This window comes from Hyperolius riggenbachi, chromosome 7 (genome assembly GCF_040937935.1).
Source record: "Hyperolius riggenbachi isolate aHypRig1 chromosome 7, aHypRig1.pri, whole genome shotgun sequence".
Classification (NCBI taxonomy): domain Eukaryota; kingdom Metazoa; phylum Chordata; class Amphibia; order Anura; family Hyperoliidae; genus Hyperolius; species Hyperolius riggenbachi.
In genome coordinates, this window is record NC_090652.1 from 191,382,516 (window position 1) to 191,404,785 (window position 22,270).

General features: G+C 41.4%; 2 protein-coding genes across 2 annotated transcripts in view; one reads left to right on the forward strand and one right to left on the reverse strand.

The window, feature by feature from the left end:
• Positions 1 to 22,270, forward strand: part of HSPD1 (heat shock protein family D (Hsp60) member 1) — a 715,033-nt gene that overhangs the window by 384,720 nt on the left and 308,043 nt on the right. The window lies entirely within an intron of this gene.
• Positions 16,927 to 22,270, reverse strand: part of HSPE1 (heat shock protein family E (Hsp10) member 1) — a 37,489-nt gene continuing 32,145 nt past the window's right edge. Inside the window, exons 3-4 of the mRNA XM_068244951.1 lie at positions 17,912 to 18,001; positions 16,927 to 17,826 (exon numbers count right to left, since the gene is read on the reverse strand). Of these exons, the coding sequence (XP_068101052.1) occupies positions 17,776 to 17,826; positions 17,912 to 18,001 (141 nt within the window). The 3' untranslated portion in view covers positions 16,927 to 17,775. The remainder of the gene's footprint in view (positions 17,827 to 17,911; positions 18,002 to 22,270) is intronic.

Here is a 22,270-nt window from a genome sequence, read left to right on the forward strand (position 1 = left end):
AATGTGAAATGCTAAGAAGGATTTTCTCCTTTACTGTAGAAAAATCACTGAAATCAAAACATGGACAGTGCAATACATATGTTACGTAAGTAGCACAAGTATTTATCTACATTTCAGAGATTTTGTTTTCAGAGATAGCATGGCTGACAGCTCCTCTTTGAAGAGAACCTTAACTGAGAGGGATATGGATGTTTCCTTTTAAACAATACCAGTTGCCTGGCAGTCCTGCTGAGCTCTTTGGCTGTAGTGGTGGTTTCAATCACACACCTGAAACAAGCATGCAGCTAATCCAGTCTGAATTAGTTCAGAGCACCTGATCTGCATGCTTTTTGAGGGGCTGGGGCTAAAAGTATTAGAGACACAGGATCAGCAGGAGAGTCAGGCAACCGGTATTATTTTAAAAGGAAAAATCCACATCCTTCTCAGTTTAGGTTCCCTTTAAAGGACGCCTGAGGGTAAAATGATTTGAAATGAAATAAATGATTGTATCCATCTTCCTTCGCCTAAAAATGACTTTTTAACATATTCCACGGTTTTATTTTATGTTTAAATTTACTTTTTAAGATTTAACTGTTTCATTGTTTTTGCTCAATGACACATTCAGAGCTAAAATCTATGAAATATTAACACTTTTTTATCTCTTTCCTGCTCTCAGAAGCCATTTTCTGCTAGGAAAGTGTTTTATAGTTGGAATTTCCTATCAGTGAGGGTCACACTGTAGTCACTTCGTGTCTGAGTCAGGATTGAGTCAGCCACTTAAATATCTGATATTTAACGCTTTCAGGCAGAGAAAGGAACACCACACTCCTCCCTTTCATTCCCCAGTAACTTTATCACTACTTATCACAAATAAATGATCTATACCTTGTTTTTTCCCGCCACCAGCTAGGCTTTTTTTGGGTGGTACATTATGTTAAGAATTATTTTATTCTAAATGCATTTTAACAGGAATAATTAAGAAAAAAAATGGAAAAATCATGATTTTGCACTTGTCAACCATTATAGTTTTAAAATACCACATACTACCATAATTAAAATTCACACATTTTATTTGCCCATGTGTCTCAGTTATTGCAATGTTAAAATTATATCCCTAGTATAATCAAATGTAGAAAGGAGGCTGGCACCACCAGAAGTAGAAACGTAAAAATTAGCTCTTTATTGATCAGTCATAAAATGACAGCACGGTCAAAAATAAGGCTTTGGCGGCGACAGCCCGCTGTTTCGAGCTGTTATAGCTCTTTCTCAAGCCGGACAGCCTAACAGCCCGCTGTTTCGAGCTGTTATAGCTCTTTCTCAAGCCGGACAGCCCATACAATGTTAGCAAGCAGTGTGTGATGTCATCAAAACATACCTCCCAGTCAGCTTTTGATGACATCACACACTGCCTGTTCCCCATCAGGTGCCCTTGCACTCTGATTGGTGTTTCTGATTTTGAAATGATTGGCTAATTGATGCATAGACCAGTATATAAGGGTGTGGTCATTGTTGCTAACATTGTATGGGCTGTCCGGCTTGAGAAAGAGCTATAACAGCTCGAAACAGCGGGCTGTCGGGCTGTCCGGCTTGAGAAAGAGCTATAACAGCTCGAAACAGCGGGCTGTCGCCGCCAAAGCCTTATTTTTGACCATGCTGTCATTTTATGACTGATCAATAAAGAGCTAATTTTTACTTTTCTACTTCTGGTGGTGCCAGCCTCCTTTCTACATTTGACTACTGAGGATTCTGAGGATACAGGGATCCAAGGCTTGGGCACACAATAGTTCCTTCCTATGGATGAGTGCTCCTCCAACTTCTGTTTTTGATCCCTAGTATAATGTATGGTGACAATATAGGTAAATTTTTCAGTTTTACATCCTTTGCTAATTTTTAGCCCATACATTTATAATAATATGCCCTCTTGACATACATATTTATTTTTTTTAATCCCTAAAGTCAATAGGTGTAATTTTACTATTTGGCCACAAGATGTCCCCGCTGAGCAAATCCTATGTAGCATACAAGTACGCTACATAGAAACAATGGCCTCGATTCATAAAAAGTAGTGCGATAAAAAAAATCTTGTCGGGGAAAATACCGCACTCGGTATTCTCCCGGTCTGTGTGCTAATTCATAAAGATTTCCCCAGCTGCCTTTGAAGGTCGGTAAATTACCGCAGCCCATTGAGCGGTAGAGTAGAACAGTGTGGCGATTCTCTCTTTTTCCCTGCACAAATGACTCCGCAAATGACTCAGACTGATGACTCGCACAGACTTTCCCTGCCTGCACAAATGACTCACTCGGATGACTCGCACAGACTTTCCCTGCCTGCACAAATGAATGGCACAAATGACTCAGATAGATGACTCGCACAGACTTTCCCTGCCTGCACAAATGACTCACTCAGATGACTCAGGCAGATGACTCGCACAGACTTTCCCTGCCTGCACAAATGACTCACTCAGATGACTCAGAAAGATGACTCGCACAGACTTTCCCTGCCTGCTCAAATGACTCACACAGACGGCTCTCTGCACAGATGACTCAAACAGACTTCGGCTCTTTGCATTCATCAGAGGTGTAGGTAACTTGTTAACGTCTCACCAGAGATGCCGGTAACTATGGTCAGGCTTACCGCTTGTTGCAGGCTTTTTGAATTGACATTTGCTGACAATTTACTGACATGTGTTGGAGGTAACTACAGCCAAGGCGGTAATTTATCTCCCTGATCGGTAATGTCAGCTTTTCATGCGGTAACAGCCTTTATGAATTGACACATTGCTAAGTGGTCGGGAAAGTCTGCTGTTTTCAGCACTACCGCATGAGGTAATGCTTTATGAATCGAGGCCAATGTGTTGCTACATTACACTAGGGAAGTGACGCAGGCTTCAAAGGAAGCCTGCATCACGGGTGGCCTGCGGGGAGATTAATGAATGGGAAAATTGTTCCCATTCATAAATCTAATGATTAGCGGCGGAAGGAAGCGCGGCAGCTCTATTTAAGAATAAACACTGTTTTTTTTAAACAAATACAGTGTTTATTCTCAGCGGACATGTTCAGATTGGCACAGGGGACTTTTTCCTCTCCTGGTTTTGTCCTCCTAACTGGCTGTCTGAATGGCTTCTTCGCTTACAATTACTCATAATGTTCGGGGTCTTAATCAAGAGACAGTAAGTCAAGAGACAAATGGCCTTTTTTTCATTATAACCAATTGCATGTCTCTCTTTTGTTCTTACAGGAAACACACCTTCCTTTTTTGACAGGAGGTATCATAGGGGTTATTTTTCAACGTTTAGTAGAAAGGCAACAGGAGTTGCAATTTTTTTTTGCTAACTCTCTCTCTCCTTTAACTTAGTTAACTCTTTTAACCTCCTGAGCGTTACGCCACTCAGGAGGTTTTGCAGCTAGTCCCCCAGGAAAATTCGAGTAGATTTAATGCCCCCACAGGCTTTAGCTAGCACTAGGCTAGCTAGCATAAGTAGCCGGCAACCTCCAATCGCTGCTGATCCACCCGATTACACATTACCCAGCCTCTATCCAACGATCGGCGCAGCCTCCCCGCACAGCTCCAGTCTTCTTTATGGGGAGGATCGTACATGACGTCACGCGCAGACCCATAGAGAGACCAGAGCTGTGCGGGGAGGCTAGTGGGGTAGGATCGGGGGATCGGAGGGTGCCGGCTACTAATACTAGCTAGCCTAGTGCTAGCTAAAGCTTGTGGGGTCATTACATCTATTAGAATCTTCCTGGGGGACTTGTAATTCTAGCGAGCGTTATGCCCGACACAGTGTCAGGCATACCGCTCAGGAGGTTCCAGTTAGGATCCTGGTTTTGAAGGGTACCCTGGATGGCAAACTTACCACACTGATAAAGTGTTAAGCACTGAATGTTTAAACAGATTTTTTAAAAAAGCTTTTCCCACTTATTGACAGGTTTAATTCTCATTTGATTATTGCGGGGGATTTCAATGCGGTAGCTAATCCTCTATTGGATCAATCCACTTTTTCACCCTTTGTAAATAGTTTTCCTAGAAAGCACAGGTTATAGATATTTGGAGGGCCCACAATATTGGTTGTCGTCAGTACACTTTTTTTTTTCTCATCCTTGTCAATCCTATGCCCGCTTAGACTATATTTTCCTGACTGCAGGAAATTCTCTATCCTCTGATATAATTACATGTGCTCAGTCCGACCACCACTTTCAGCGGACTTGGCTTACCGATGAGTCCTAACCACTGGAAGTTAAATGATAGCCTGATAGCTGAATGGAGGTTGCCTCTATATTTCTTGCAAAATGCTGATGATATTTCTCCTCCAGCATTGAGTATTTAGGTAGAAGGAAAGAAGCACTGTGCACCAAAGCAGTATGCTTGCAATTTTATTCCAAAAAGGTCACATACAGACAGCAAAACAACAGGGGTAGCATATGGCCTAACAACCGTTTCGTGGGATAAGCACCCCACTTCCTCAGAGCTGTCTGTATACTGCGGCTGAAGCAACCAAGGTCACACCTTCACAGCCAGGTTTGAGTGCCAGCCTATCTACTCTCTACCTTGTCATTACGTTACTCTATTGAGGCTTGAGCACCAATGCAGAATCCAAGCACTAATAGAGGAGCGATACCAGAGGTACTTTGAGGTGAATCTGGGTCCTACACCTGTCTTGGACGGACAATCATACTGGCTGACGTTCCTGACGGATACAGCGCAAGGTACAGATGCCAGCAAAGCACTGGGGGCAAAAGTCATCAAAAAGGGTCTCTGAGGAAGCGGGCTGCTTATCCTGTGAAACGGCTGTTAGGCCATCTGCTACCCAATTTTGCTGTCTGTATGTGACTGCTTAGGAATAAAATTGCAAGCATACTGCTTTGATGCACAGCGCTTTTCTTCTACCCAATTACTGGAATTCTGTAAGCTGTCTGCACACTGCGGCTGAAGCAACCAAGGCGACTCCTTCACAGACAGGTTTGAGTGCCAGCCTATCTACTCTCTACCTAGTACTCCAGCATAGAGATAGGTTGTTTATAAGCAGTTAATTTGGGGGTGCTCATTCAGGCTAAAAACAGATATCTGCCAGAATTTTGTCCTTGTCTAAGGAGTTTGATGACTTGTATGATATTTAATATTATTTGATTTTTCTTCTCCGACCCCAGAAATCACACATTTAATTACCTTGAAAAGAGTTCACTTTGGATTTTAAATCCAAACAGATCCGGTTACCGCTTCACCAGCCATAAGGTTTCGTTCACACTGGCTAAAGCATCCATGAAAACAGATCTGATCACTGGACGCTCGGATCCATTTTCACTTCAATCCGTGGACCTGAGCGGGCGGGTGAGGGAGGGTTAACTTACAAATCTTCGGTCTTCCTCCTTGTGTCTCCCGTCACGTCACGTCACATGACTACCACACTTCCTTCTTCAACCCAGGAGGAAGTCTGGTAGTTACATGACGCGACATGGGACGCAATAGGGAAAGAAGACTGAAGCCTGGTAAGAAACCCTCCCTCCCTCACCCACCCATGTACACATTCTCCCCAGCCCCCCACCCCCAGTGAAGCAGCCCCACCTCCATTGGATTAGCCCTCCGAACAGTCAGTTTCATCACTCGTGTGAAGAAACGTTACATTCTCTCATTGCCCCCAGTGCAGGGCTTCATCTTCTGTTTACATTAGGCTGGGATCAGCAGTCCAGAAAATTTGGTGCAGCAGCAAACCTACGGTCCATTCAGCAGATCGGAACCGTTTTGAGTGGATGGATGTGAACAGATCCATAGGTTAACATTGGACCAGTTTGCATCCGTTCTGTTTGTACAGTATGCATTTCGTTCCGCGAACAGACCATTTCTCACTGCAAATGTGAACTGGGCCTAAGGTTAGATTCTTACTTCAGGGGAAAAATTGTTCCACTCAGTTCGCTTGTAAACTTACCGAATATTATAAACCTTCTCATGTATAGAAATTATGTAATGCACAGGGGGACTCTCGAGAGAAGGGTATCTAAGATTTTCAAGGATTATTATACCAGTTTAAGTCCTGGCCCCCCATTAACCAGTTATCAGTTGGAGGCCTTAAATCCTTCTGCTACTGCCAGTCCAGATGTTTACTACCCTACTATTATAAGAAGTTCGTTGACCTTTTATCTATTCCCCTCACTGCTCTTTTCAATAATATTCTTAAAAGGGGCAAGTTTCCCCTGGAGATGTTATAGCACTGCTATTACTGTATATACAAGTTATTTATGACCTATTTATGATGACTTATCTGAGAAATGCAACATTTTATCATAGTTTCTCTTGAATTTTGAACGCCCTGCAGGAGGACGGTTTCCATTCCAGGGGCGCAGATATATATCCCCCATTACGATCTTCGCGCAGTCTTGTTGCTGCCCGTTAGTAGACCGATCAGTAAATGTGAACACAGTTCACATTCGCCGATCTAAGTGCATCAACGACCATCAGCATCAATATGGTGTCATGGTCAATGACAAAGTTAAACATACACACATTACTTTGTGTTAGCATATGCACAGGAAAATGGGGGGGGGAGGGGCAGCATCTAGTGGCCAAATAATAAAAAAACAAAAAACCTTTCATACATTAACATTTAATAAAAATACATAAAATAGCCCATAAGTTAACCCTTTACCTCACCTCCCATAGTTACCTAAATAAAACACACATACAGTGGGTTGCAAAAGTATTCGACCCCCTTGAAGTTTTCCACATTTTGTCACATTACTGCCACAAACATGAATCAATTTTATTGGCATTCCACGTGAAAGACCAATACAAAGTGGTGTACATGTGAGAAGTGGATTGAAAATCATACATCATTCCAAACATTTTTTACAAATAAAAAACTGCAAAGTGGGGTGTGCGTAATTATTCGGCCACCTGAGTCAATACTTTGTAGAACCACCTTTTGTTGCAATTACAGCTGCCAGTCTTTTAGGGTATGTCTCTACCAGCTTTGCACATCTAGAGACTGAAATCCTTGCCCATTCTTTTTTGCAAAACAGCTCCAGCTCAGTCAGATTAGATGAACAGCGTTTGTGAACAGCAGTTTTCAGATCTTGCCACAGTTTCTCGATTGGATTTAGATCTGGACTTTGACTGGGCCATTTTAACACATAGATATGTTTTGTTTTAAACTATTCCATTGTTGCCCTGGCTTTATGTTTAGGGTCATTGTCCTGCTGGAAGGTGAAACTCCGCCCCAGTCTTTTGCAGTCTCCAAGAGGTTTTCTTCCAAGTTTGCCCTGTATTTGGCTCCATCCATCTTCCCATCAACGCTGACCAGCTTCCCTGTCCCTGCTGAAGAGATGCACCCCCCGACCATGATGCTGCCACCACATTTGACAGTGGGGATGGTGTGTTCAGAGTGATGTGCAGTGTTAGTTTTCTGCCACACATAGCGTTGTGCATTTTGGCCTCATCTGACCAGAGCACCTTATTCCACATGGTTGCTGTGTGCCCCACATGGCTTGTGGCAAACTGCAAACGGGACTCCTTATGCTTTCTGTTAACAATGCCTTTTTTCTTGCCACTCTTCCATAAAGGCCAACTTTGTACAGTTCATGACTAATAGTTGTCCTATGGACAGAGTTTCCCACCTGAGCTGTAGATCTCTGCAGCTCGTCCAGAGTCTCCATGGGCCTCTTGACTGCATTTCTGATCAGCGCTCTCCTTTTTCGGCCTGTGAGTTTAGGTGGACGGCCTTGTCTTGGTTGGTTTACAGTTGAGCCATACTCCTTCCATTTCTGAATGATCGTTTGAACAGTGCTCCATGGGATGTTCAAGGCTTCGGAAATCTTTTTGTAGCCTAAGCCTGCTTTAAATTTCTCAATAACTTGATCCCTGACCTGACCTGTCTTGGGTGTTCTTTGGACTCCACAGTGTTGTTGCTCCCAATATTCTCTTAGACAACCTCTGAGGCCATCACAGAGCTACTGACATTAGATTACACACAGGTGCACTCTATTTAGTCATTAGCACTCATCAGGCAATGTCTATAGGCAACTGACTGCACTCAGATCAAAGGGGGCCGAATAATTATGCACACACCACTTTGAAGTTATTTATTTGTAAAAAATGTTTGGAATCAAGTATGATTTTCGTTCCACTTCTCATGTGTACACCACTTTGTGTTGGTCTTTCATGTGGAATTCCAATAAAATTGATTCATGTTTGTGGCAGTAATATGACAAAATGTGGAAGACTTCAAGAGGGCCGAATACTTTTGCAACCCACTGTATATAAAAAGTTTCCTTAGGGACTCAACTTTTTAAAGAGACACTGAAGCGAAAAAAAATATATGATATAATGAATTGGTTGTGTACTATGAATAATTACTAGAAGATTAGCAGCAAAGAAAATATTCTCATATTTTTATTTTCAGGTATATAGTGTTTTTTCTAACATTGCATCACTCTATAATATGTCCAGATTACACAACACTCAGCATTCAAAATGAGTCTTTCAGAGCAGTCTGTGAAGTAATAAACTCTCCTCTGCTAGAGGAAAAGTAAACAGTTCAATTACAGTTGAGATAATAAAAGTCAGATAACAGCCCTCTCCACGACCAAGTTGGTCGGAGAGCTTAATAGCTTTTTTGCATAGAGATAACAACTGGAGTTTCTCAACTCTTCCTGCACTGGAAACAATTAGACTGATGTATCTGATCTTAATGTTTTTTTTCTTAGCTGTACTACACATACAAATCATAATATCATCATTTTTTTTTCGCTTCAGTGTCTCTTTAATATGTATGTCATGTCATAATTGCTTGTAATTAGTGACTATAGCAAAACAGAAAAAAACACCCTTTATTTCCAAATAAAATGTTTGTCACCAAACATTGTAATATGGACATATTTAACCACTTCAGGATCACAGGTTTTTTCCCTTAAAAACCAAAACAACTTTCACATTTCAGCGCTCCTCCCATTCATTCAGCGATAACTTTGTTACTTATCACACTGAAATGATCTATATATACACTTTTGTTCGCCACACATTATGCTTTCTTTGGGTGGTAGTTTTTGCTATGAATTATTTTATTTTATATGCATTGTAAAAGGAATAATAAGGAAAAAAAAGAAAAAAATGATTATTTCTCAATTTTCATCCATAATAGTTTTAAAATAAAATGTGCTTGGGCAAATAAAATGTGTGGGTTGTATGTACCAATTTGTCTGGTTTATTACAACATTTAAATTGTGTCCCTAGTACAATGTATGGTGATAATATTTTATCTGGAAATAAAGGAGCATTTTTCCATTGAGGGATTTTTAATACTTTTTCACTTATTACAAGAACTTTTTTTTTGCAAAATTAACAGTGATATACTCTCATGACATCCGTATTAGAAAAGTCCCTAAGGTAACTATTTAAAAAAAGTACTATGTAAAAAAGTAAATTAAGTGATGTAATTTTTTTTATTTTTTTTTTTAACAAGTGTTTTATTTCTATAACTGTGGGGCAGGGTTGGAATGGGTTAAAAGTAATAAAATAAAAAATAATAAACTTTCTATGTAAAACAGTATAGTGGCATAAATAGGTGTATTTTACTTTTTGGCCACAAGATGGTGCTACTGAGACCATATTTCTATTAATAGAACACAGCCGAACACGGAAGTGTCCGGTCTGAGAGCTTGTGTGACATTTACAAGTTCTCCGAAGACATGGGAACGGTGATCGGGATTGAGAATCAAAAGATTCTCACATCCTGATCACAGATGGAGGGGGCTGCGATGGTGGATCGACGGTAAACAGCGCGGGGATCGTGAACGCTACGGTAAGGCAGCAGTACGCATATCTAGCCCCCTGATCCGCACGTGTAGTTTAAAGGGGCGTGGATATGCATACCAAGGATCCTAAAGTGGTTAAAAAGTTGTAATAACCAGTACAAATAGAATGTGCAAGTTTTATCCACGAGAGCATGTTATATTTTAAAAACTAAAATTGCCAAAAAATGAGAAATCGTGAATTTTTCCCAAATTTTTCTTATTCATGTTAAAATGTATTTAGAATAAAACAATGCATAGCAAAACATACCTCCCAAAAAAAGCCTAATTGGTGGCAAAAAAAAAGGATAGAATTTAATTGTGATTAGTAGTGAAACGTTATTGGAAAATGAGAAGCAGCACTAAAATGTGAAGATTGCTCTGGTCCAAGTCGGTGCATTTTTTCCAGACTCCGATACCAGGTACCCAAAAATTATTCTGACTCCAACTTCACAGCCCTGGTTATTTCCCATGGAAATGTTTTGACAAAATGTTACAGGCATTGGTATAACAGAAATTAGCAAAAATTGTGTATAAAGGAAACCTAAAGTCAATAGGGAAAAAAAACAAAACATTAACTTACCTGTCGCTTCTACCGGCCCCATGCAGGCGCCCTGACATACTGATCCTCCAATCAGAGCTAGTTTAGTTTTCAGCCACTCCACGACCACTGCGCTCCCCTGGTCCTCGATCATGCTCCTGCCGCCAGAAGCGTCCTACGCATCTCATACTGCGCATGTGTAGGACGGGGATGAGAGCGCCATTGAGGATGTGCACAGCCAGAGCCATGCATTTGCAGTGGGCTGAGCTGCTGAAAACGAAACTAGGTCATTGCAGGGGCAATGTATGTCACAGGCTGGGCACAGAGCGGCTGCAGGGGAATGGTAGAAGCCTTAGGTAAATTAATCTGGATTTTTTTTAATATTGACTTTGGCAGGGTGAACACATGGCAGAAACGCTTGCGGAGCGGAAAACGCTGCCTTTTATGCAGTAATGTTAGTCTATGGGACGCAGAAGGACCAGCGTTCCATCTGCGATTTACAGTAAGCTTTCTGCAGACGCTTGCAGTGTTGCATAATATGCAGGCTGGCTGCCAAAACACACATCATGAAAGTCCGTGGAAACGCATATGCATTGCGTTTTTAATTTAAAAGTAAAGATCTCTGATGTGTTTCCGCTTCCTGTTGTCTTCCTAATGATTTACATATACTGTATTTAACAAAAACAAGAAAGAAAAATCGTATCCTTCTGTTTAAGATTTATGCGTCCATGGGTGAGCAGGACTGGAGGGCAGCTGACCCACTATACTGTCTAACAGCTGGGAGTTCTAAAGTAGAGCTGACTGTGAATGTGTGCTGTGCAGAGAAATTTTATTCTTGAGTTTCTACAACCCTGGCACTAATCACTGAAGCTTGTATGTCCCTGGATCCTCAGAATACAGCAGAGCAAGCTGTGACTGTCTCATCACAGAACAAGAAGTTATGCTGGATACACACCATGCGTTTCCGCGTTCAATGCGTCCGTCGATTCGATTATTTCCGACATGTCCGATTCGCGGTTCGATGGATCGTTAGGTCGATTTGCCATACTTTACATGGCATTCGACCTAAAAATAATCGAAATGCGCTCGGAAATGATCAAATCGACGCGTATCGACGGACGCGTGCGACGCGGAAACTCATGGTGTGTATCCAGCATAAGAAAGATGCATTGTAATTCAGACTGTGTATACAGCAAAGCAGGATGGCGTCAGACCACAAGAAATTAATTACTTTGATATACAGCCTCTTATCTCTCCCAAGTCCTGCCACCCGTCTGGTTTTTGAGCACCCATGGCATTTGTGGACTTCCCAAAAATCCCCCCTGATCAGGTCTCTAATTTTGTGCAGATGTGAATGGAAAATCGATCGGAAAGCTCGGAAAGAAGTATAACAAAACCTCTACTGAGCTATTAAATCGAAATAGAAGGTAAAATGGATTTTTTTTAAATTAATGAGCCACATTGTTAGCATTCATTTTTAATGAATGGCTGGAATTGGTACTGGTTAAGGGCTTTGCCTCTGACACAAAAGACCAGGGTTCAAACCTCAGCTCTTTCTGTTCGGTAACGGTAAGCTGGCACCTATTCAGCAAGGAGACCTTAGGCAAGACTCCCTGCCTTCTGAGCGTGCCCTAGTGATTGCAGCTCTGTCACTGACTCTGCCAGGAGAAAAGCACAATATAACTATTCTATATCTAATGAGCTATTGAGATGCGAGGAAATAATAACACCCTGTGGGGTTAGAGGATTTCTGGGGGTCTGGGACAGAGATGCTGCTTGGATCTCTGTCTAGAGTTCCTGGTGTTACTTTACAGGTCTTTGCGGTGAAAGGGGAGGAGGCTGGGAATCAAACCGATGGCCAGGCAAAATTTTATGAAGTGTGGAGACTGGGGGATTTTATGTTGAAATTTATTGGAAATTGGTCTGCGGTGTATGAGCAGGAGACAGCTACCTCTATGATCAGAGAGAAATCTGTTTTATGGCTGATCTGCCCGTACATCGACTGTTGTATGGGCACCTCAACACATTTAGCTACAGACGGACGAACAAGCCTGCATGCAAATCACATGCTCTGACTTGATTAGCTGAATGGTGGTTTCAGGTGTGTAGTTCAGATACTACTGATACCAGAATGATCAAAAGGACTCATAGGCAACTGGTATTGAATAAAAGAAAATAAATATGAAAGCTTTCAGTTAGGGCTCTTTCACATTAGGGCAGATTTTCTGCGTTTCAACGCAACGGGTAAAGTTTGCGTTACCCAAGGTGAAATAAAAGTCCATAGACTTTCATTTTAGCTTTCACATATAACGCAGCCTTTTTGTGCGTTGCGTTACACTGCACCCAGGCGCAGTTTTTCGGCCGACGCTAGCTTTATGCGTTACAATGTTAGTCAATGTAAAACGCACACTATGCGCGTTTTTAATCCGTTAACACAGGCAATCAGTCCCAGAATGCAACAGAGGAACAATGTGGAAAGTTGAAAACTAAAAGAAAAAAAAATTACCTGCATTTTCCTATGTCCTGTAACGCATTAAAAACGCACACTCACTGCAGTGTAACGCATACCAAAACACATTAAAACGCATACAACAAAACGTATGCTTTGAGCGTTCTCTAATGCAAGCTCTGATGTGAAAGAGCCCTAAAGGCTATCTTTAGGGCCCTTTTCCATTAGCGGCATTTGCGATGCTGAATCGCAAAATCGCAAACCGCTAGTGATTTTGAAATCGCTACGGTTTGCTTTTTAACATAGGAATCGCGGTAGGTAATTTCCACTACCGCGATTCGTTTTTGACTCAAACGCGAACGCACCGCGGAGCGATCTTTGCCGCGATTTTGCTATGCAGTGCATTGCATAGCAAAATCATGAACGCAATCGCCGGGAAGTTTCCTGCACTTGCGATTCAGCAATCGCTAGCATTTAACGCGAACACTAGCGATTGCTAGTGGAAAAGGGCCCTTAAAGCAATTATCAGAAGGCCTTTCTTTCAGCCAAGTACTACTACTGCTTTTACTAACCCTCAATATTGAACTTTGACATATGAAAATCCTTTGGACCAGCATTATAAGTTTACGTTCACAGGCCTTGGCATAAATCTAGCCACTTCATCCCAAAGGTTTTTTTTTACCCTAACAGACAAGAGCAATTTTCACCTTTCAGTGTTCATTCCTTTCATTTACCAATCGCTTAATCACTACTCGTCACAATGAAAATATATCTATCTTGTTTTTTTTCACCAATTGGGCTTGTTATTTGTTTTCAGTAATTATTTTCTATGCATTTTAAACAACTGTAGTGAGAACTATGTGGAGGCTGCCATATTTGTTTCCAGTTTCCTGGCTATCCTGCTGATCCTCTGCCTCTAATACTTTTAGCCACAGACCCTGAACAAGCATGCAGCAGATCAGGTGTGTGATATTTTTGTCAGATCTGACAAGATTAGCTGCATGCTTGTTTCTGGCGTGATTCAGAGAATTTTGCAGCCAAATAGATCAGCAAGGCAACTAGTATTGCTTAAAGAGACACTGAAGCGGAAAAAAAAATTATGATATTATGATTTGTATGTGTAGTACAGCTAAGAAATAAAACATTAAAATCAGATGCATCAGTCTAATTGTTTCCAGTACAGGAAGAGTTAAGAAACTCCAGTTATCTCTTTACAAAAAAAGTGATTAAGCTCTACGACTTTCAAAGTCCTGGAGAGGGCTGTTTTCTGACTTATTATCTCAACTGTTCCTGGACTATTTAATTTTTCTCTGCCAGAGGAGAGGTCATTAGTTCACAGACTGCTCTGAAAGAATCATTTTGAATGTGGAGTGTTGTGTAATCTGCACATATAGAATGATGCAGTGTTAGAAAAAAACACTACATACCTGAAAATAAAAATATGAGAATATTTTCTTTGCTGCTAATCTTCTAGTAATTATTCATAGTACACAACCAATTCACTATATCATTTTTTTTCCGCTTCAGTGTCTCTTTAAAAGGAAACAAATATGGCAGCTTCCACATACCTCTCACTACAGTTGTCCTTTAAAGAGTAACTGTCAGGCTGCAGAAGCTAATTTAAACCTCTATTCTCCTGTGTTAAACAGTTTAGAAGGAAGCCATAAAGGTATTATTGAAGATAAAAATCTCTTTTACCTTTGATGTGTTCTTATCAGAAAAGCTGTTAGACCTAAGAGGACGCAAGCCGCATACTATATTGCAAAGCATTCTGGGGCCCTCCCCTCGGCTGCTAATGAGACGTTTCAGCAGCTTGTAACTCAGTCCAGCGCGTAGCACTGATAAATCTCCTGGGCAGAGTACACTGCAGGAGTCAGCTATTGTTCCTAGCCACATGGCTTATTAATATTCACTGCACACTGTGTTGTTCAAGTAGGAGCTTATCTGTGATCAGGAAGCAGGCAGGACATGACGACACATTGGACAGAAAAACATGGAGCCTGCCATGAGCTGTCAGGAGAATCTATCTCTGCATATACTATATACAAATTCTGTGAAGTACAAACGTGGACAGTGAAATGCATATGTAATGTAAGTACAGCCAATCTTTAGCTACTGATATATGTGTTTATTTTCTCTGAGACCTTATACCTAACAGCTCCTCTTTAAAGGGAAAAACAAGGGGAAGAAAAAAAAAACAAAAACAAACACTATTTCTCCAATTTCATCCCCTATTGTTTGAATATAAACTCTGCTACTGTTCATAAAACCCACACATTTTTATCTGCCTATTTGTTCTGGTTATTTTAATTATGTCCCTAGTACAAAGTATGGTGACAATAGTGTTTGGAAATAAAGGTGCATTTTTTTTTTTCTTCGGTGGGTTCGTAAAAATGTATGCAATGTGGCCCTGACCTCCGAGGTCAGAAAGCTGCCAGCGGGGGACTGGAGCAGCAGTGAGTGACTACGAGGGCACAGGATGGCTACATGGGGCTGGTAGAAGCCCCAGGTAAGTGAAACTTTTTTTTTTTTTTTTTTTTGCTTGGACCTTCCCTTTAAAAATTACACCCCCCCCCCCCCCAAATATATGTAAGCTCCTTTTCTTCTCAAAAAGGGTTCCTATATGTCCATCTTTTTTTTAAAATTTAGTCTGGATTTCAGCATGTAAATAACAGAAAGCTTCCCATTTTGGATAAGAGAAGGACATTATGGCCAGAAGTTAATTAAGTCCCCTCCCCCTTTAAAGTGTATACAGACCTGTGATTGATGTTGTACATCAGGACCCAATTCCCTTGGACGACATCGCTGGGCAGGCTGGCATGCACAAACAACTATCAGCTGTGTACCCAATGATGCACGGTGTTATGCTGGGGGATGACGGATGGTACAACCGTGAAGTCAGGCGGGTGCAGGAATGGCTTGATCAATGGAATCGGCCACTGCTTGTGTGAGATTGCTTACGTGTCACATGTTGTACACATGCCTGAGACGGCTTGTTATCATCCACCTTAGCCAACGTTAGTCAAGTGTGTGCATGAGGCAAAATGGTCTAGGTGATGTATGTTGTGGGAGGGACAGTAAAGCAGGCCATACATCAGATGACTTAGCAGCCGACCGACCATCCAAATCGGTGATGCCAAGTGCATGCCCGATCAACGATGCTACCATTTTTGGGCTGAAATTGGTTGCATGAATCAGTCAGACATGCTGCAAGACTTACTCGATTGGGTCTGGAGTGGTAACGACTCTAGATGAGCGACAAAATCTAGATGAGCGACAAAACCCAAAGTCGTCTCACTAATGTTCAATGTACACACCACACCCACCCCCATTGCACTATACATTACTTGTCCATGTGCACTGCTAGTCTGCCACGCATTCTTTGGTCCATACACGCGTCCCATGTGGTTGCCGTAGTAATGTGGGCGCGCAATGGACTAAGGACTTCACCTGGAGTCGGCCACGGACAGGCAATGTTTAATGCACTGGGCACCGGGTGATTGGGGAAACACATTGCACATTAGGGAGACATCCTCAGGCATGTGAGGCGGTGTCACAAGGTCAACTCAATCAATTTCAGCATGAACTTAATCAGGAATCAGCCTGCGGTGAGAGACACATCTGGAAATCATCACTAGATATACGGGTGCCTTAAAAGGCCACTATTGCGAAAAAGTAGACAGTTAAAATCTGACAGAACCGACAGGTTTTGGGCTAGTCTGTCTCTTCTTGGGGGATTCTCAGGAATTTTTTTTGTTTTCAACAGCATTTCCTGAACAGCAGTTTTACTGCCAAAATAGAAAGACACCAGCCAGCCTCCCTAATCACTTGCACACTATTTTGTCAGTTAGACTTTGCAACTGCTGTTCAGGAAATGCAGTTGAAAACAAAGAAAACCCTGAGAAAACTCCATGAAGAGATGGACTAGCCCAAAACCTGGTCGGTTCTGTCAAATTTTAACTGCCTACTTTTTTTTTGGCAATAGTGTTTTTTTTGTTTTTTTTTTAAGCTGTGGTACTAGGGATGGAAATTAGCATTGAGCTAGGGAAAAAGCTAGGTGAAGATGGAAAGCAGCAGAAATAGTGTTTTTTCATATTGCATATCGCCGAAATCTGACAGTGAGCAAGAAAAAAACAACAAGAAACAGGATAGGCAAGCTAAATATAGTAAGTCATTTCTTATTGGAAGATTTATTTACCCAGGTAATATGGACTTTCATCCTACTATAAAAAAAACAAATAAACAAAGACAAACAACTTCTATATACCCAACCAAATATAATTAAAGACAAAAAGGAATATGAAAACCATTCCACTTTTACAATTAAATCTGCAGATAAGGGGGTGCCATTGTAGGGATGATGAAGTAAATGTTGAAAAATTAGACAAGAAATTGAAATACTAGGTTGGATCAATTTCTATCAGATCTGTGGACAATCTTGAGTGCTGTACTGGACAGTTGTGTTATTGATCAGAATGTTTTTGACTTTGCCCAAGTCTCCAAGCCAATTATTTCAGTCTGGTTACCATCAGCCTGTATTAGGCTTTGGACTACCATATAGTTTCAGGAATGTGTTCCATTAAAAGCTAGGCTTCTATCTTACTCAAGAAGGTATCTCAAAAGATAGAGTTTTTGAAGGATGCAAAATTTTAATGTAACGCAGATAATGTGGGGAAGAGGGATGTGTGCTAGTGACCCTAGATGTACAATCATTTTGTATTGCCATATCTCAAGTGGAGGACTTTGACATTTGGCCATCGAAGGCAACTTTGACATGGTGAGTCAGAGTTTGTTAACTATGAATGACTTCTATTTTCAAGACACTTTTTTTTTCTGCATCTAAAGGGCTCTTCTGCCATAGGCTCTAATGTAGCCTTGGTGAATGCCAACATTGTTATTGAGGTCTTGAAAATGATTATATGTATAATGAAGCAAGAATTGGTGAACATGTGTGGATTTGGCTCAGATACATAGACAATATCTTCGTGGTGTGGGCCTCTCCTCTGGAGGATCAAAAGGAGTCTTAATTCAAATATTTTCCCAATATGTCACCATCTCTGAACAAGTAGTATTCCTGCAAATACGAAAAAACAAGCAAGATCAGTACAGAATAATTTAATGCATGGAAAATAAATAATGCATAAATACATTTTGCATACTTTATCATCTATCATGACCTTGGTTCCACCATATTCTGGAAGCAATACCTTATCACCAACAGTTACACTAACTGGCTGAATGTCTCCATTCTAAAAAAAAAAAAAAAAAAAAAAAAAAGAAGAAAAAAGTTAATACAACAATTTAATTATATTATGAGATCATAAGATGCACAATAAACATATCTAGTGTTCAGATGGGTAGCATGCTACCCCTAATCAGTAGCAGCCTAAAGTTATTGACATCAGCCCCAGCTAAAACAGCTTTTTGTGTCATCTCTCTGGTGGTGTGTGGCTTTGAACAAAAATTTAAAGCAAGTAAGGCAAGTAATTTCTTAGCAAAGGGATTCCCATCTCTATAGGTGCCTATTCATCTAGCGATGTATGGCCAGATTGACCAAGAGACAGATCTCTCTCTGATCAAATCTGATGGGAGAGTGATCTGTTGCCTCGTCATACACTGCAGTCCAAATCCCGATAGATTTCAGCGTGAAATGATCAGGAATCGGCATAGTGATGTTGCCTCTTCCAACTGCCCCCAAATGTAAATGTGCCCACCCCTCCCATCCTGTGTGGTGTAAAATCTCAACTGTCCAGCTGCTGTGATTCCTAGCCTCAGTCAACACCCCAAATATGCTGTCGCACCAAGCACCGCATGTTTGACATCACACACAGGTGCCTGGTGCCACACATGGGAGACTGTGTAGGAGGTTTGGAGTCAATGCAGAGGGACAGGTGAGCCTTTACATTGCACAGAGAAAGGAGAGGGGGTGGGGGGGGGGGGGGGTGGCACATATTTACACTTAAAGGGACACTTAAGTCAAACAAAAAAAATTAGTTTTACTCACCTAGGGCTTCCAATAGCCCCCTGCAGCTGTCCGGTGCCCTCGCTGTCTTTCTCCGATCCTCCTGGCCCCGCCAGCAGCCACTTCCTGTTTCGGTGACAGGAGCTGACAGGCTGGGGACGCGAGTGATTCCTCGCGTTCCCAGAATCATTAGCACCCTCTATGCTGCTATAATGGTATATAATATATGCTATAGCAGCATAGATGGCGCTATTGTGGCCAGGAACGCAAAGAATCACTCGCTTCCCCAGCCTGTCAGCTCCTGTCACCGAAACAGGAAGTGGCTGCCGGCGGGGCCAGGATGATTGGAGGGAGATGGCGAGGGCACCGGACAGCTGCAGCGGGCTATTGGAAGCCCCAGGTGAGTAAAACTCATTTTTTTTGTTTGACTTAAGTGTCCCTTTAAAGATTAAAATAAGCGATGCGCCCAAATGTATAGCTGCTGAGTCTAGTCAGGGGAGGTCCCAGTTCCCTAGGTAAAGTGAATATAATATAATAGACCGACTGCGCTTAATGAATGGTTTCGGTTTTCAATTTTAATAGTGACCTGTTATTGGTCTCTGTTAAAAGGATACAATCTAACAATGATTAAAATACAAGTAAAAGGCAAGGGATCTATAATGATAGACCCAAACGAATCTATAAAAAGTATATTTTATCACTTTTGTAAATTCATAAAATGAGGGATAAAATTGGTTAATTCAACCTAGATGTAATATTTGGCAATAATATTGAGCTGTAAAATACACAGTTTGCTATTGTTTAATTATTGCTAATGCACTGATGCTGAGAAAGAAGTATATTCTTAAATACTGCTGTATGCAGCAAAGCACTTCAGCTGCTAATTATAGATGATGACACTGTTGTTTTAAATAGTAGATGGTGTCGTTACTAATATTGCACTGTTCCTTCAGTTAATATACTGCAGAAATAACATGTAATGCTGCTCCTGAGGTTTTCAGGTGTTAAAAGTGCACTTTCGTCTGTTGCAGAGAAAATTGGTTGCAGGCAAGTTTCAGCACATGCATGGCTATCAGTGAGGTAGAGTACTCACGCTCCTTCTAGAAGAGGCTCTTCCTGTTATGGTGATGCGGGGAGCCGCTCGATCTCATTCGCCCCAGCCGGCGGCTGGATGAGAGAGTCTCAGACTTACTGCTGCAGGCGCAGTGTCGGGCAGCGTGCCCGGCTCCCTTGATGTGCGGGGAGCGTCCTCCCGTTGTAGCGGAGATGGTGAGCGTAGCTGTATCAGCGTTCCGGAACAGCGCTGGATGGGAACGCCCCCTCTCCTCCGTGTTGCGTGACGTCACGCGTAATAGCCGATGCTAATGTTTCGGAAGGAACGCCTTCCTTTCTCAAAGCTGGGCTACCAGTGGCTGAGGGGGCTTCCTTTTAAAGAACTCACAGTGCTAGGTCAATAAAATAAATATAGTAATTTCATTCAAATGCATAAAGTTCTAGTTCTTTGTTCAAACCATGGGGGACTAGAGTATTTAAAATAAATATCTAGTTAGATTCACGTCTGGACATTTCCATCAGGTAATCACCACCTCTCCAGGGTTTTAGTACCTGTTCTCTAACACAGAACTTTGATCCTTTAAAGGAACAGTTATGCATCAATCTATAGTGAGCTGATAAAGGATGATTTTTATTGCCTTTTTGAATATTATTGCAATGTTCTCCCAGTCTTTCCTTTAACGGGCGTTTTGTTCTGCCAACATATTGTTTAAGACATGGACATGTCAGTATGTAAATGACACCCTTTGTGTCACTGTTAGTTACATTTTTGATGCAGAATTGCTCTTTAGTGGTGGTGGACACTAATTCTTTCACCCTCTCTACAGGTAGTTGTGTTTCCTTACAAGCTCTACAGAAACCACATTTTTTTGAAGTAGCCGTCATGTTTTTTCTCTTTAGGACTCTTGACAGTAGGTGCAAGTATATTACCTAAATTCCTAGATTTTTTTAAAAATAATTTTTTAATGTTCTGTTAGAATAGGTGTTAGTAAAGGGTCTTCTCTTAAGATGTTCCAGTACCTCCCTACTATTTTTCTCACACTGAGCCTGGGAGGTGTAATCCAAGACAAGACTTGGTTGTTCCGCTGTATATGGGTTCGGTATTTTTTCTTTTAACAAGACCTGTCTCTCTGAACTCATTGCCTTAAATTTTTTGCGTTCACAATGGCATCTGCAGGATATCCTTTCTGTTGGAAAACGATTCTGGAGGGTATCTGCCTCCTCCTCAAAATCCACCAGCCGAGTACAGTTTCTTCTCAACCTCAGGAACTGGCCCTGAGGTATGTTGGTAAGCGCCCTCAAATGATGACAGCTGTCGATGTTTATATAACTATTCGTATCTACCTGTTTAGAGAAGGTTTTGGTCAAAATCTCCCCTTGTTCAATAAATACTGTAAGATCCAGAAAGTTGATTCTTTCCTTATTATACTCTCCAGTGAACCTTAGATTATAATCGTTATTAATCCAGTTGAGGAATCCCTCTAAACTCTCTTGAGTACCTCTCCAAATAAAAAAGGCGTCATCTATAAACCTCCTCCAGAGCACCAGGGAGGGTCCGGGGCCCATAGGACCACTGAGCACAAATCTCTCCCAGTGAGCTATGTAAAGGTTTGCAAAGGCCGGAGCAAACCGGGTCCCTATTGCCGTCCCGGTGCCCTGGAGGAAGTACCGCCCCTCAAAAAGGAAGTAGTTATGCTTAAGTATAAACAAAATACTGTGTATAACAAATTCAATCTGTTCTTGGGGTATCTGATGATACTCTTCCAAGAAAAATCAGGCTGCCTCTGCACCCTTCTCATGTGGTATCACCGTATAGAGCGAATTAACGTCCACTGTGCACAGCCAGTAATCTTCATGCCAATTGCATTCAGATAGAACCTCCAAGAAATGTCTAGTGTCTTTAATATATGTGGGAGTTGTTTTAACAATCTCTTGTAGATAAAGATCAACATACTTGGATAAGTTAGATGTCATAGAACCGATCCCCGATATTATCGGTCTCCCCGGAGGGTCTAGAAGACCCTTGTGTATTTTGGGGAGATGATAATATACGGGGATCCTTGGATTGCTGCTATATAGATAGAATTCATCATCATTAAGAATACCATTTTGTTTTGCTTCTTGTAAAAAGTATTTTAGTCTTTTCAAAAACTTAAAGGTAGGATCCAGTTTCAGCACCTGATATGTACTGTCATCTTGTAATTGGCGTAACGCCTCTTTCTGATATTGTTCTATATCCTGCATGACTAAGTCAATCCCCCCTCCCTTATCCGCAGGACGGATGATAATTGCTGCATCATTTTGGAGTGTTTTCATCGCCTTCCTCTCAACTTGTGTCAAATTATCGGAAAATTTGGGCTTTAATTTGCGCAAATCCTGCAATACTAAAGTCTCAAACGCGAGACTTAGTCATGCAGGATATAGAACAATATCAGAAAGAGGCGTTACGCCAATTACAAGATGACAGTACATATCAGGTGCTGAAACTGGATCCTACCTTTAA